The sequence below is a fragment of the Ylistrum balloti genome, unplaced genomic scaffold, assembly GCF_031769215.1.
Source record: "Ylistrum balloti isolate Yb309-2 unplaced genomic scaffold, AGI_CSIRO_Ybal_v1 Utg369774, whole genome shotgun sequence".
Lineage (NCBI taxonomy): Eukaryota > Metazoa > Mollusca > Bivalvia > Pectinida > Pectinidae > Ylistrum > Ylistrum balloti.
In genome coordinates, this window is record NW_026781966.1 from 171,036 (window position 1) to 187,934 (window position 16,899).

The 16,899-nt window shown below is 35.9% G+C and overlaps 1 protein-coding gene across 1 annotated transcript in view; it reads right to left on the reverse strand.

Annotated features, from left to right (window-relative positions):
* Positions 1-12,860, reverse strand: part of LOC132544014 (ammonium transporter Rh type A-like) — a 32,841-nt gene extending 19,981 nt beyond the window's left edge. The window contains exons 1-4 of the mRNA XM_060207573.1: positions 12,654-12,860; positions 4,506-4,698; positions 2,079-2,229; positions 1,446-1,590 (exon numbers count right to left, since the gene is read on the reverse strand). Of these exons, the coding sequence (XP_060063556.1) occupies positions 1,446-1,590; positions 2,079-2,229; positions 4,506-4,698; positions 12,654-12,807 (643 nt within the window). The 5' untranslated portion in view covers positions 12,808-12,860. The remainder of the gene's footprint in view (positions 1-1,445; positions 1,591-2,078; positions 2,230-4,505; positions 4,699-12,653) is intronic.
* Between the last annotated feature and the right edge of the window lie 4,039 nt (positions 12,861-16,899).

The following is a 16,899-nucleotide window of genomic DNA, read 5'->3' on the forward strand; positions in this document are numbered from 1 at the left end:
ATATCGTACAGCGAACCTGTGAACAATGGTCGGGAGTTTAACAGGAACACAGATTGGTATAATCTTTAACATGCATTCTATTGTATCAACGATAATCTATTCTGGTTCAAATAAAACATAAACCGGTGTTAATTCCTAATTTTATCAAACCATTTTCACTAGAATCGGAAATCAAAGATACGACAGACTTTTCTACATCAATTGATTATTCGATTTTTTCCCAACAACGAAACCAATATCGACAGACAAGCTGTGTAATAGGTATGGTTATTTTAATTTCCCTATTCTGAATTTTCCATTAATAGATAGCTGTATGCATGCATCTCCAACATATGGTTCTTACCTGTCACATTTGATTTGATTGTCAATGACAATTTCCATTATAACGATATTGGTGCCAGAAGTAGTCAACTGAGGGCAAAACTCTTAGCACAGGATTTCAAGAGATGCAGGTTGGTGAAACTATGGGGAATGTTTAAAGCCGTCACCGTGATCTCATTGAACATATCATATTCGTGTGTGTGATATAAAACTGGACTCGCTTGATGCTCGTTAACTGGTCTGTTGTTCCGTTGTGTGGAATAAAACTGGACTCGTTTGATGCTCGTCAACTGGTCTGTTGTTCCGTTGTGTGATATAAAACTGGACTCGCTTGATGCTCGTTAACTGGTCTGTTGTTCCGTTGTGTGATATAAAACAGGACTCGCTTGATGCTCGTTAACTGGTCTGTTGTTCCGTTGTGTGATATAAAACTGGACTCGTTTGATGCTCGTCAACTGGTCTGTTGTTCCGTTGTGTGATATAAAACTGGACTCGCTTGATACTCGTTAACTGGTCTGTTGTTCCGTTGTGTGATATAAAACTGGACTCGCTTGATGCTCGTTAACTGGTCTGTTGTTCCGTTGTGTGATATAAAACTGGACTCGCTTGATGCTCGTTAATTGGTCTGTTGTTCCGTTGTTTTATGAGTAGTTCCCATTTGATTTACATGGAAGGCGTCTGCGATGAAGCATAAGACTCTCAGTATTCCGGAACACGTGCTCTTATTCTCCTTGTACTTTTTCAGACGTCTTCGCGTAAATTTTTCTTTGGTTCATATTTACCCTAGTTTTATTGAATTTGAGTTTGGATTATGTTTATGTTGTTATTTGGGTATTTTCTTGTTGTTATTCATCAGCAAACATAGGCGAGTCTGTACAATATGAAATTGATAATGTATTTTATACTCTATTGTTGCACATTACGCAATGACGAATCGATTGGGACAATTGTTTATAACCATACTGCACAGTTTAATGCAAAGCCATGTATTAGATAATTCATTACCACATAAAAAACGACTATGAAAGAAAAAACAGCTGTGTATCATTGCAAAGCATTCACCTTAAACGAAATTTTTAAAAATGAAGTCATTTGTTATCATCGATACGTTTAAGACAACTTACCGATCATAGAGAAGATATCAGAGTGATATACTGCGCCTTCCTTTGAAGATTTTTCAATGTCCTCGGAAAACAGAACACGTGAAGCTGCAAGACCGAAATAGGCACCAAAGGCGTGGATGTACATGGATTCGCCAACGTCCTCTGCCTGCAAACAGATCTTATCTACATTCATCTAGACATCAAAAAGTTTAGAACTGAATGGAACAACCAATTTCATCATAATATGAATTATAGCTTGAAGGAAGGTATGTTTGATATTTGAACGTGTCTGAATTCATAAGCACAACGAACATCGTATGATGTCTACGCGGTGTGGAAATGTGGTCATTTCTCACTGTAAGTATATTATACTGAGAAAGTTTCAACCAATTTGGAATTTATTCTCAGTTGTTCCCTACCTTTTGAACAATCTAAGCCCTTGAATCATTGTCGAGTTCGAGATAAATGTAACAGCTGCGTGATGTAGTTAAACATTATTTACAACTCCAATATCTAATTCTTAACTGATATATGTGTTTCACAAGAATGTCTTTTGTACAATCTTCAATTTAATTTGATATGAAAAATGTTTATGTAACTTGAAACTATATACATGGTATATCGTAAGATATAAGCATTTTCAAAGATACCTACCTTGAGTTTGTCGAGTCCAATATACTCATTAATCTGACACAGCACTACTTCTATGAGACCCATGATAATCAGCTGGAGTGGACTCGTCTTTCCTAGAACTGCCCCGAATGAAATCAGTACTGTTGCTGCAGCAAAATCCGCGCTGAGCATGCTATATAAAATATATACAACGATAATATTATCATATCTGGTTATAAAATATACACAGATAATATTATCATATCTGGGTATAAAATATACAGATAATATTATCATATCTGGTTGTAAAATATACAGATAATATTATCATATCTGGTTGTAAAATATACAGATAATATTATCATATCTGGTTGTAAAATATACAGATAATATTATCATATACAGATAATATTATCATATTTTGGTATAAAACATATACACAGAAAATATTATCATATCTGGTTATAAAATATACCGATAATATTATCATATCTGGTTGTAAAATATACAGATATTATTATCATATCTGGGTATAAAATATATACAGGTAATATTATCCTAGTTACGGCTGGTTGTTTACAAAACAACGTGAAGCCGAATGTTGTTTTCCTCACTATTTTGCTTTCTATAATGATTGTTTACCACAACGTTGCTTAAGTAATGATATGCTAATACTGTTGAACTTGACCTTCATCTTGTCAATATAAGCCTTGATGTATACTTTTTACAGAGAAGAGATTACATCCAAAACAAACGAATCTATTGTTACACGTAGATACACAGACAGGACAAGGGACATTTGAGGGACTTGAGAAAGGCACCATGTGAAGACTTGACACGGATTAGTTACCAAGGTTAGGTTTGTCGGTTAATGACATATCTCATACCATAAAAGGAGAAAAACATATAAGAGTATTTTCTGTTCTTTCTGTTTAAATGTCGTCGTGTATTGGTTATATTCAATCGCATCTTTATAGCACTATGCAATGTTATTATTATTATTATTATTATCTTTGCATTTTGTTTTGAAATTTAAAGTTTCCTTTTAGAGATTATCTTACTTATACTAGATATAAAGATACTATGTAGGAAGCCACGTTGTTGCTAAAAATCGTTCTGAGAGAGAATGAAACCAGATATTCTAGATGTTGAATATAAATAGATTGAAACATGTAAACAAAATAACAAGGGGTCACAGTGATGATACATTTTAACAGAGAGGTGATGACCTTAAAACCCAATCTCTGCCTTCAACAACATAACTATGCCGTATTCACTGGCGTTTATACTGATTTTTTTTCTATTTGCAGACAAAATATTCCTTTTAATGATAATGTCCTCTTTTTACATGATTCAGGTATCTACCCTGTATCATCTCTTAAACAACAGTTATTTACCCTGTATCATCTCTAAAACAACAGTTATCTACCCTGTATCATCTCTTAAACAACAGTTATCTGCCCTGTATCATCTCTAAAACAACAGGTATCTACCCTGTACTATCTCTTAAACAACAGGTATCTACCCTGTATCATCTCTTAAACAACAGGTATCTACCCTGTATCATCTCTAAAACAACAGGTATCTATCCTGTACTATCTCTTAAACAACAGGTATCCACCCTGTATCATCTCTAAAACAACAGTTATCTACACTGTAATACATAGTTAATGAATGAGAGTATTGAATTTGATTTTAGATATCAGTGGAACGTGATGTCTCGCGGAATTGTGTTTCAAGCATTCCCGTTCAAGTAATATTTGTGTTGTGTTGATTTCCGTGTTAAAATAACAACAACGAAAACACTAATATGTCAACAAAATTTTCATTCAAATTAGAATTCAATTAACATAGGGAAAATAAGACCGCGCGTTCAGAAAGAGGAAGCGTCCTCTACTTGATCGACAACATTCTCCATGTAAATCTTGGTCAATCCAACTAAAAATGTCACGTTACCAAATGGGAAAAAATCTTTGCGGGGAAAAACATTTTCTTATCTTGTCGCGACCAATTGCTTTGATCAAAGGAGAGTTCTTATAAAGTTTGCATATTTATAATTGATCTCTTAGCAACTCCTAGTATTAGGCGTTTAAGTTGAACGTTCTCACTTACGGGGAAGGTAATATTTATTTTTGTCCCGACCCTACGTCACTTTAAACTGTTTATGTCTAATGTTTTGCGCATAACACTGATTTGGTTAATCAATAAATAATATTCAGATTAACTTTTGTAGAAATTCAATAACTCGTTTCCTTTTCACTAGACAACCATATGTCCATGTGTACAACCCTTGGATATTGTCACGATGTCATAAACCGGAAACCTAACAATTCGTGTTATTACTAACCTTCTCATGTACATCGTACTTGTTTCTATATATAGTTATTAAATCTCTTGAAAGAAGAATGTCACGTTTCATTCAGTGGCGACAAAAGAAAACTGTGTCAGCTTTAGATCATAATAACTTACTCTCCGACTCCGACCGTAAATTTGTGTTCATCGTGCAGTAGCTGATGTATGACACCACGGACGATGAGAGCCCACTGGACGATGACAGCGGCGATGAGAAGGTTAATACTGACAGCGGAGTAGCCATATCTCTTTAGAAAGGTCATTAAAAACCCAAAACCAATAAATATCATCACGTGTACATCCTGGAACACTGAAATACAATAAAAAATACAATAAAAAATATGATTAAATTAGAAGAACATTCCAAGAAAAATGAAACAAAAATACAATAAAAATAAAATAGAAATACTATCAGAATCAAATGACAATACCAAGAGAATGAAAATAAGTGGGAAGGCGACACATGTTGGATCATGTTGTTCCCTGAATTATTTTTACTAGATAACATTTTCATATAAAGTATATATCAAAGTCAATAAAATTAGTTTTAATTGATGACGTCATAACGTTCATGACATGGCAGTGTTCGTGAACGGGCTGCCACGAATAGATATATCTAATATCTGAATGTTCGGAAATTACAAAACGATATACATAATTTAAAATATTATATACTTTACATAGATACATGAATTTGTTCTGGTAGTCAGTAACGCCTCACGTTGTCACATTTATCTACCCTGTATCATCTCTAAAACAAGAGTTATCTACCCTGTATCATCACTAAAACAAGAGTTATCTACCCTGTATCATCTCTAAAACAGGAGTTATCTACCCTGTATCATCTCTAAAACAACAGTTATATACCCTGTATCATCTCTTAAACAACAGGCATCTACCCTGTATCATCTCTAAAACAACAGTTATATACACTGTATCATCTCTAAAACAACAGTTATCTACTCTGTATCATCTCTAAAACAACAGGCATCTACCCTGTATCATCTCTAAAACAAGAGTTATCTACCCTGTATCATCTCTAAAACAACAGGTATCTACCCTGTATCATCTCTAAAACAACAGGTATCTACCCTGTATCATCTCTAAAACAACAGGCATCTACCCTGTATCATCTCTAAAACAACAGGCATCTACACTGTATCATCTCTAAAACAACAGGTATCTACCCTGTATCATCTCTAAAACAACAGGTATCTACCCTGTATCATCTCTAAAACAACAGTTATCTACCCTGTATCATCTCTAAAACAACAGTTATCTACCCTGTATCATCTCTAAAACAACAGTTATCTACCCTGTATCATCTCTAAAACAACAGGCATCTACCCTGTATCATCTCTAAAACAAGAGTTATCTACCCTGTATCATCTCTAAAACAACAGTTATCTACCCTGTATCATCTCCAAAACAACAGTTATCAACCCTGATATATCTGTAGCAATGTTTATTATACAATCATTGATTGTTCTGTTTTGATATAATTTATTTCCTTTAGTCGTATATGTTTGTGTCTGGATCCTCAAATTTTTGTAATTTGATGCCTGATAATAGTTGTAAACAACTCTGACTTTGTTAATAAATACCTGCCTGCTGTACGCGCAACTTGCACACGTTATGTACCTTGATAAAGTCCGCTGATAAGCAAATTTGTTTCATTTCGTTAAGAAAATAAATGTATGTTTGAACATTTTCAAAGGTCGCAAGCAGGTGTATGGTAGTTAAAAAGAGCACTTCGTCTTTATAAAATTTCGTATCTAAAGTCAATATTCCCAGCACTGTAGTGACTCTATATTTGACCAATATCGATATGATATGATTTAATTAACGTTGAATACCGACACGTGAAAAGAATCGTAAACTCAAAACCGAAATATGAAATCAAAAGAAAGATTTACATGGTGATTCATGTACAAAAAACTAAACGAAGTTCCGGAAGAATAAACTTCTTCGGCGTCAATGGCGACACTCGTCATGTTTAACTTAGGTCAATTAAAGTAAGTAGGTATTAGTTTTCTGTATCTAACTTAAGCCAGAGGAAACACCGAGTCCGCATCTGTTTTATTTCTAACTTGATAAATCTTGAAAATTTAGTCAGTGTATTCATATATTACCCATCATATGATAAAATGTTATACAGATATTATGTAAATGAAGTCATATATAAAGCTGGGTTTATTTCATGTTCATTAGTGTTCCTGATGATTGTGGTGATGTTGTTATCTTTGTCCTTTTTTAGGACCAAGGTGTCCATGGCATGTGTCGTTGATGAAGCAGAAGACGCTTACTCTACCGGAACAATTGGTCCTTTTCTCCTTGTACTTTTTTCGGAAGTCTCCATGCAAATCTTTAAGTTGTTCATGTTATGCGTTAGTTTAATTGAAATTGAGTTTGGATTATTATTGTGTTAATATGATGCATTTTTTTTATTATAATCATTCTACATGGTCGATGCGCCAACCCTTCCGAAACATCTGGTCTTAAATTCATTGATTGTTTTCATGAGTCTTAGTGTAAAACGTTTTCTTGAAGAAAATATTCTGTAAAGTTTTCATGTTTATTTTTTGCCATGGTTACATTTGAGCTTGTAAACAATTCTGACGATGTGTTTTTATTCGAGTATAGACAAATCCTAGGCTGTGTAGATAGGAGACATAACGTGCATTAGAGCCATGAACTTTTATTCCGACCCTGTGAGATAGACAGATGGACAAACATCAGGAAACGTTCACGAGCGCCAAAGATGGGAGATATATTCATACCGAAACAGCGGTGATAGGATAAATAGCTGGACACGATTACAGAGTGATTGTCCCTGCAGAGTGATTGTCTCTACAGAGTGATTGTCTCTACAGAGTGATTGTCCTACAGAGTGATTGTCCCTACAGAGTGATTGTCGATTGTCCCTACAGAGTGATTGTCCCTACAGAGTGATTGTCCCTACAGAGTGAATGTCCTACAGAGTGATTGTCCCTACAGAGTGATTGTCCTACAGAGTGATTGTCCTACAGAGTGATTGTCCCTACAGAGTGATTGTAGCTACAGAGTGATTGTCCCTACAGAGTGATTGTCCTACAGAGTGATTGTCCCTACAGAGTGATTGTCCCTACTGAGTGATTGTCCTACAGAGTGATTGTCCTACAGAGTGATTGTCCTACAGAGTGATTGTCCCTACAGAGTGATTGTCCCTACATAGTGATTGCCCTACAGAGTGATTGTCCCTACAGAGTGATTGTAGCTACAGAGTGATTGTCCCTACAGAGTGATTGTCCCTACTGAGTGATTGTCCCTACAGAGTGATTGTCCTACTGAGTGATTGTCCCTACAGAGTGATTGTCCTACAGAGTGATTGTCCCTACAGTGTGATTGTCCCTACAGAGTGATTGTAGCTACAGAGTGATTGTCCCTACAGAGTGATTGTAGCTACAGAGTGATTGTCCCTACAGAGTGATTGTAGCTACAGAGTGATTGTCCCTACAGAGTGATTGTCCCTACTGAGTGATTGTCCCTACAGAGTGATTGTCCCTACAGAGTGATTGTCCCTACATAGTGATTGCCCTACAGAGTGATTGTCCCTACAGAGTGATTGTAGCTACAGAGTGATTGTCCCTACAGAGTGATTGTCCCTACTGAGTGATTGTCCCTACAGAGTGATTGTCCTACTGAGTGATTGTCCCTACAGAGTGATTGTCCTACAGAGTGATTGTCCCTACAGTGTGATTGTTCCTACAGAGTGATTGTAGCTACAGAGTGATTGTCCCTACAGAGTGATTGTAGCTACAGAGTGATTGTCCCTACAGAGTGATTGTAGCTACAGAGTGATTGTCCCTACAGAGTGATTGTCCCTACTGAGTGATTGTCCCTACAGAGTGATTGTCCTTCTGAGTGATTGTCCCTACAGAGTGATTGTCCTACAGAGTGATTGTCTCTACAGAGTGATTGTCCTACTGAGTGATTGTCCCTACAAAGAGATTGTCCTACTGAGTGATTGTCCCTACAGAGTGATTGTCCTACAGAGTGATTGTCCCTACAGAGTGATTGTAGCTACAGAGTGATTGTCCTACAGAGTGATTGTAGCTACAGAGTGATTGTCCTACAGAGTGATTGTCCCTACAGAGTGATTGTAGCTACAGAGTGATTGTCACTACCAATTGCTTATCTTTATGACCTGTATCGTGATATGTTTACCTGTCATTTATAGTACGTACACGTACTTGAATTCCTTTTGAAATTATCACATATATAAAGACTATGGAACTTATATCATTATGAGACTTGTGCACACGTCCATCTAGATTTTGAAATCTCTTTTAATGAGTTTTTGATTTCCTTGGTCGCCGTCTAGAAAACAACTGCATGGTTAAGTTAATACAATTCCTTGCTCTACTTTATTTCTAAATTTGTGTTCAAAGGTGTTATTTATTCGTGTGTCTATTCAAATTCTCACTTTTGCTACATCACAAATTTCACGAGGCTCCTTTCATCAATATAAATCACAATATTGATGTTCTCTTGTTCTTCCATTACAGATTTGTTTTTCTTACAACGATCGTAACAGTTTGTGTATCTTTAAGCACATATTTACGAAGTTCATCACTGACAACGTCTGTAGCATTTATATCTAAGACAGAAAAATACCAAGTTCTCAAAATAAGAACCGAGAAAGGATATAAAAAATACACATACAAAACAAAGTAAATAATCTCATTTTTCAATGTTGTGTATTTAAGGGCCAAGGACACTGATTGACTTTATAAATCCAAATGATTGTACAAGCTAGTGACGTATCTACCATATCTGTAAGCTACATAACAAAGTATAAAAACATTATCCGACCTTGCACCAATACCTCTAAATCCGAAACTATCACTACATTTCGTAACCTAATACGCGACCTTTTTTTATAAAGGAAAGTAAAAAAAGAATAGCAACGCTTCTGTTAAGTGTTTATTTTTCAGACAGAATGATACGTACGAAGTTATAATATACTACTATCCGTAGTAGATTTATCATTAATCGTTTTGTCGACACAAGGATGCATGGCTGAAGCCATCCCCGGGATGGTAACGAATCTAAATTACCGTGAAACCTAATAAATATAAAGCATTCAGTGAACATGTGAGACATGCTTTGTTATAAAGACATTTAACACGAGTGTCTGGTTCACAAAAAGAAAATAACCCAGTTCTAACCCCCGATTAACCCTAGGCCAGTAAATACTATCATACATCAACGTCTCCACCGACCGGACGATATCTGTCTTTCTCGACCTTCATCCAGTACACATGTCCTCTTCATAACCGAATTTCATGTTGTGAAAAACATATGAATGAAAATGATAAGATGACAATGGAGATGAAATTTAATATTCTGTCGTGGTAGATAAAACTTGACTTTACAAAGCGTGTACTTACGGTATATATAGAATTACAAAGCAAGTAGTATCCCTGTATTTGAAAATGACGAGAGAAGATGGGAAGTGAAGCTTTTGACTGACGCTGCCATTCCAAATCCCCAAAATGTTCATTAAGTCATAACTGAGATCGCTTATAAATACACAAATTAATAACATCTTTATCTAATAAAAATTTCCGTGTTAATGAAAAATACAGCATCAATAAGTTGTTCAAAATCCGATTTTCAGTAGGGAACGTTGAAAAGGTTAATTCATCCAAGGTGTCACGTGATGTGGCCACTACTATGTGTAATGAACCGTGACTTAACACGACGATTGCCAATTACCCGTACATGAGATTGAAACAATTGTGATGTGGTAGTTCCTCGAATCGTGACCTAACTGAACTAACTCACGTAATCAGATTTTTTTATACCAGCGTTCGAGAAACAAAAAGTAATATGTTAACTCAGAGGGCAATTAATTAATTTTGATAATACGTCTGAAATATATATTCAAAATAATGTCAGTCAACTAACCCCTGTTAAAATAACAAAACATTTGCATGTTTATATACAGAACTAAAACAATATCATCACTATTATCAGAGTCAGCAAAACAAAGATCCGTTACGTGTAAAGATATGTTGATACATCACTAGTAAGGGAAATTATCAATTTATAATTGTAACTCGTAGTACATCGAAACTTATGTATCACTATAACAACCCAAAGCAACACATCTACCATGTTTATTGTCACGTGATTGACGTGTTATTACATAAACATGTCAATATAAACGTATATCGTAGCTATTATGACGTCTGAATACGACAATCAAACCACGTCACGCGCTCATATTCCATTATGATGTCATAATGAGATATAATTAAGGTAAAGTGGCAATGAACAGCTTGTAATAAAGATGAAAGTTTTTAATCAATATCTGCTGAAATATCTTTTGACATATTTGATGACGTCATAACAATGTTAAGTTATATACGTGTACATGATTTCGTTTTCTTTGTTCATATTTTTGCATGCGAGAAAAGTGAATATATTTTAATACAATAACACTTATAACATACCAACCCTTATAACACACCAACCCTTATAACACACAAACCCTTATAACATACCAACCCTTATAAAACACCAATCCTTATAACACACCAACCCTTATAACACACAAACCCTTATAACATACCAACCCTTATAACACACCAACCCTTATAACACACAAACCCTTATAACATACCAACCCTTATAACACACCAACCCTTATAACACACCAACCCTTATAACACACCAACCCTTATAACACACAAACCCTTATAACATACCAATCCTTATAACACACAAACCCTTATAACATACCAATCCTTATAACACAACATCTCCTATAACATACCAACCCTTATAACATACCAACCCTTATAACACAACAACCTATATAACACACCAACCCTTATAGCACACCAACCCTTATAAGATACCAACCCTTATAACACAACAACCCTTATAACACTCCAACCCTTATAACATACCAACCCTTATAACACAACAACCCTTAGAACATACCAACCCTTATAACACAACAACTCTTATAACATACCAACCCTTATAACACAACAACTCTTATAACATACCAACTCTTATAACATACCAACCCTTATAACACAACAACCCTTATAACATACCAACCCTTATAACATACCAACCCTTATAACACAACAACCCTTATAACACACCAACCCTTATAACATACCAACCCTTATAACACAACAACCCTTAGAACATACCAACCCTTATAACACAACAACTCTTAGAACATACCAACCCTTATAACACAACAACTCTTATAACATACCAACCCTTATAACATACCAACCCTTATAACACAACAACTCTTATAACACAACATCTTCTATAACATACCAACCCTTATAACACAACAACTCTTATAACATACCAACCCTTATAACACAACTCTTATAACATACCAACCCTTATAACACAACAACCCTTATAACATACCAACCCTTATAACACATCTTCTATAACATACCAACCCTTATAACACAACAACTCTTATAACATACCAACCCTTATAACACAACAACCCTTATAACATACCAACCCTTATAACACAACTCTTATAACATACCAACCCTTATAACACAACAACCCTTATAACACACCAACCCTTATAACACACCAACCCTTATAGCACACCAACCCTTATAACATACCAACCCTTATAACACAATAACCCTTATAACATACCAACCCTTATAACATATCAACCCTTATAACATACCAACCCTTATAACATACCAACCCTTATAACACAACATCTCCTATAACATACCAACCCTTATAACACAACAACCCTTATAACATACCAACCCTTATAACATATCAACCCTTATAACATACCAACCCTTATAACATACCAACCCTTATAACACAACATCTCCTATAACATACCAACCCTTATAACACAACATCTCCTATAACATACCAACCCTTATAACACAACATCTCCTATAACATAATAAACATTATAACATAAGAACACCTTTAATGTAATAACCCTATAATATGACAACCTCTATAGCATAATAACCCCTATGCTACAGGAAGATATGTCTACAAAACATGTTTGATTATAGTTTTGGGTAACTTTGGAAAATAAGGAGTTACGAGGACATATTATCAGTCAGTAAGTCTGCCCTTTTAGTTCCTGATCCAACCTGAAAACGTGAAAGTAATACAATGTTGTAAAACACGTTTTAAATTGTACGTTAGCTGTTTCTGATAACTGATTTAGGTAAAAGCCAATTTGCTTACTTGGATACATTCCAATAGTGCTGTCAGAGCTCTTATCTTCACGCCTGGGCTTCGCTGCGGGGTCATAGTCACCGAAAACACCAAACAGAATGATAAATACAATCTGCAAAATGCACATAAATATTGTAAATTTTCCTCTCCTTGCGAACGACATATTGATTGGTAATTAAGTCTGTGTTGTAATTACAGAATATATTGTCAACAGCTGTTCTTCTGTTCTTCTGTACAACTCTCTGATAAGCACCGTCGCTCTGATGATGTCATACTTTTATAGCGAATTATGTGGGCGTCACCCGTCATCGTCCAATCAGAATACGTCTTCCACACACACCTTTGTCTGTAACATGATCTTGACATCTCTCGGTAAGCGTATTCAAAGTCTATTCAATAACCTAAATGAGCATCCCGTCGACAATACAACATTGTACAATCTTCGAAATAGCAGGTTGTAGACACTGTTGGCAGACGACTAGTCTGTAACTGGCATGCTGCCCTTTTTTCAAAAAAATAAATTCATTTCATTAGTAGCACGGTTCTGAATATACACATGTACTTCATGTTCGTCTAGAATGATAAGATATATGAATTTTACAACATTTACTTATTAAGGGACATATCTCTATCTAGACCGGTATTACTTATTAAGGGACATATCTAGACCGGTATTACTTATTAAGGGACATATCTCTATCTAGACCGGTATTACTTATTAAGGGACATATCTCTATCTAGACCGGTATTACTTATTAAGGGACATATCTAGACCGGTATTACTTATTAAGGGACATATCTCTATCTAGACCGGTATTACTTATTAAGGGACATATCTAGACCCGTATTACTTATTAAGGGACATATCTCTATCTAGACCGGTATTACTTATTAAGGGACATATCTCTATCTAGACCGGTATTACTTATTAAGGGACATATCTAGACCGGTATTACTTATTAAGGGACATATCTCTATCTAGACCGGTATTACTTATTAAGGGACATATCTCTATCTAGACCGGTATTACTTATTAAGGGACATATCTCTATCTAGACCGGTATTACTTATTAAGGGACATATCTAGACCCGTATTACTTATTAAGGGACATATCTCTATCTAGACCGGTATTACTTATTAAGGGACATATCTCTATCTAGACCGGTATTACTTATTAAGGGACATATCTAGACCGGTATTACTTATTAAGGGACATATCTAGACCGGTATTACTTATTAAGGGACATATCTAGACCGGTATTACTTATTAAGGGACATATCTCTATCTAGACCGGTATTACTTATTAAGGGACATATCTAGACCGGTATTACTTATTAAGGGACATATCTCCATCTAGACCGGTTTTACTTATTAAGGGACATATCTAGACCGGTATTACTTATTAAGGGACATATCTCTATCTAGACCGGTATTACATATTAAGGGACATATCTCTATCTAGACCGGTATTACTTATTAAGGGACATATCTCTATCTAGACCGGTATTACTTATTAAGGGACATATCTCTATCTAGACCGGTATTACTTATTAAGGGACATATCTAGACCGGTTTTACTTATTAAGGGACATATCTAGACCGGTATTTCTTTTGATCGTTTTGTATGTTCCTTAGACGCCGCTGAGGTTTACGTATAAGTTATTAACGTCATGAGAAGGACGAAACAGCTGTATGATACAGTTTTATCCATTGTTTGGCTGTAAACTTAATCAAATGGTACTATTCACTTGTGTGTCTTTTTTACGATTGATGGGAGTTATATGCCTTTCGCACATATATGACCAAGTGTTAAACAAAGCGTAGCCGAATTGACTACAGTATATTGTTACCATTTGTAATGTTTTGGTCTATAATCTGTTTACCATCTCGTCATAATATTTTCGGCCTTGGTGCACATAGGGTTATAGTGCGGTCGAATAAGATTCAGTACCAACTCGTACAGTCAGTGCTACTACGCTCCACACAGGTCATTTGTCTGAAGACGGTGAACGTGTCGTCATCAAAACGTCACACTCAAATCTTCTACTGGTTGTGTTATAACATGAAGGTGACCGTGTAGTTATTGAGATGTCACTTTCTAATCTTCTACTTGTTGTGTTATAAGATGAAGGTGACCGTGGAGTCACAGAAACGTCACACTCTAATCTTCTACTGGTTGTGCTATATGATGAAGGTGACCGTGTTGTCATCGAAACGCCACACTCTAATATTCTACTGGTTGTGTTATAAGACGAAGGTGACCGTGTTGTCATCGAAACGTCACACTCTAATCTTCTACTGGTTGTGTTATAAGATGAAGGTGACCGTGTTGTCATGGAAACGTAACAGTCTAATCTTCTACTGGTTGTGTTATAAGATGAAGGTAACCGTGTTGTCATGGAAACGTCACACTCTAATATTCTACTGGTTGTGTTATAAGATGAAGGCGACCGTGTAGTCATAAAAACGTCACACTCAAATATTCTACTGGTTGTGTTATAAGATGAAGGTGACCGTGTTGTCATCAAAACATCACATTCTAGTCTTCTACTGGTTGTGTTATAAGATGAAGGCGACCGTGTAGTCATCAAAACGTCACACTCTAGTCTTCTACTGGTTGTGTTATAAGATGAAGGTGACCGTGTAGTCGACAAAACGTCACACTCAAATCTCTACTGGTTGTGTTATAAGAACTATAAGGTGACTGTGTAGTCATCAAAACGTCAAACACTAATCTACTACTGGTTGTGTTATAAGATGAAGGTGTCCATGTAGTCATCAAAACGTCACACTCTAATCTACTACTGGTTGTGTTATAAGATGAAGGTGGCCGTGTAGTCATCAAAACGTCAAACTCTAATCTTCTGCTGGTTGTGCTATAAGATTATGGTGACCGTGTAATCATGGAAACGTCACACTCTAATCTTCTACTGGTTGTGTTAAAAGATGAAGGTGACCGTGATGTCATCGAAACGTCACACTCTAATCTTCTACTGGTTGTGTTATAAGATGAAGGTGACCGTGTTGTCATGGAAACGTAACAGTCTAATCTTCTACTGGTTGTGTTATAAGATGAAGGTAACCGTGTTGTCATGGAAACGTAACAGTCTAATCTTCTACTGGTTGTGTTATAAGATGAAGGCGACCGTGTAGTCATTAAAACGTCACACTCAAATATTCTACTGGTTGTGTTATAAGATGAAGGTGACCGTGTTGTCATCAAAACGTCACACTCTAGTCTTCTACTGGTTGTGTTATAAGATGAAGGTGACCGTGTGGTCGACAAAACGTCACACTCAAATATCTACTGGTTGTGTTATAAGAACTATAAGGTGACTGTGTAGTCATCAGAACGTCAAACTCTAATCTACTACTGGTTGTGTTATAAGATGAAGGTGACCGTGTTGTCATGGAAACGTCACACTCTAATCTTCTACTGGTTGTGTTAAAAGATGAAGGTGACCGTGTTGTCATCGAAACGTCACACTCTAATCTTCTACTGGTTGCGCTATATGATGAAAGTGACCGTGTTGTCATCGAAACGTCACACGCTAATCTTCTACTGGTTGTGTTATAAGATGAAGGCGACCGTGTAGTCATGGAAACGTCACACTCTAGTCTTCTACTGGTTGTGTTATAAGATGAAGGTGACCGTGTTGTCATGGACACGTCACTCTCTAATCGTCTACTGGTTGTGTTATAAGAACAATAAGGTGACCGTGGAGTCATCAAAACGTCACACTCTAATCTACTACTGGTTGTGTTATAAGATGAAGGCGACCGTGTAGTCATTAAAACGTCACACTCTAGTCTTCTACTGGTTGTGTTATAAGATGAAGGTGACCGTGTTGTCATGGAAACGTCACACTCTAATCTTCTACTGGTTGTGTTATAAGATGAAGGTGACCGTGTTGTCATGGAAACGTCACACTCTAATCTTCTACTGGTTGTGTTATAAGATGAAGGTGACCGTGTTGTCATGGAAACGTCACACTCTAATCTTCTACTGGTTGTGTTATAAGAACTTCTATTTTATCGACATTACCAAACAGAAGAAATAAATTTCACTTGTACAACAGTGTTTTATCCACATCCATTTGTATTGTTCACATATGTTTTGACATTTCTCAAATGTAAACTATTCGAAAGAGCCACGTCATATGTGATGTTAGTTGTTTAAGATTGCTAAAATAATCAATAAAATATCAACGTGGCAACAAAATTATAATCTAAACTCAAATTCCATGAAACAA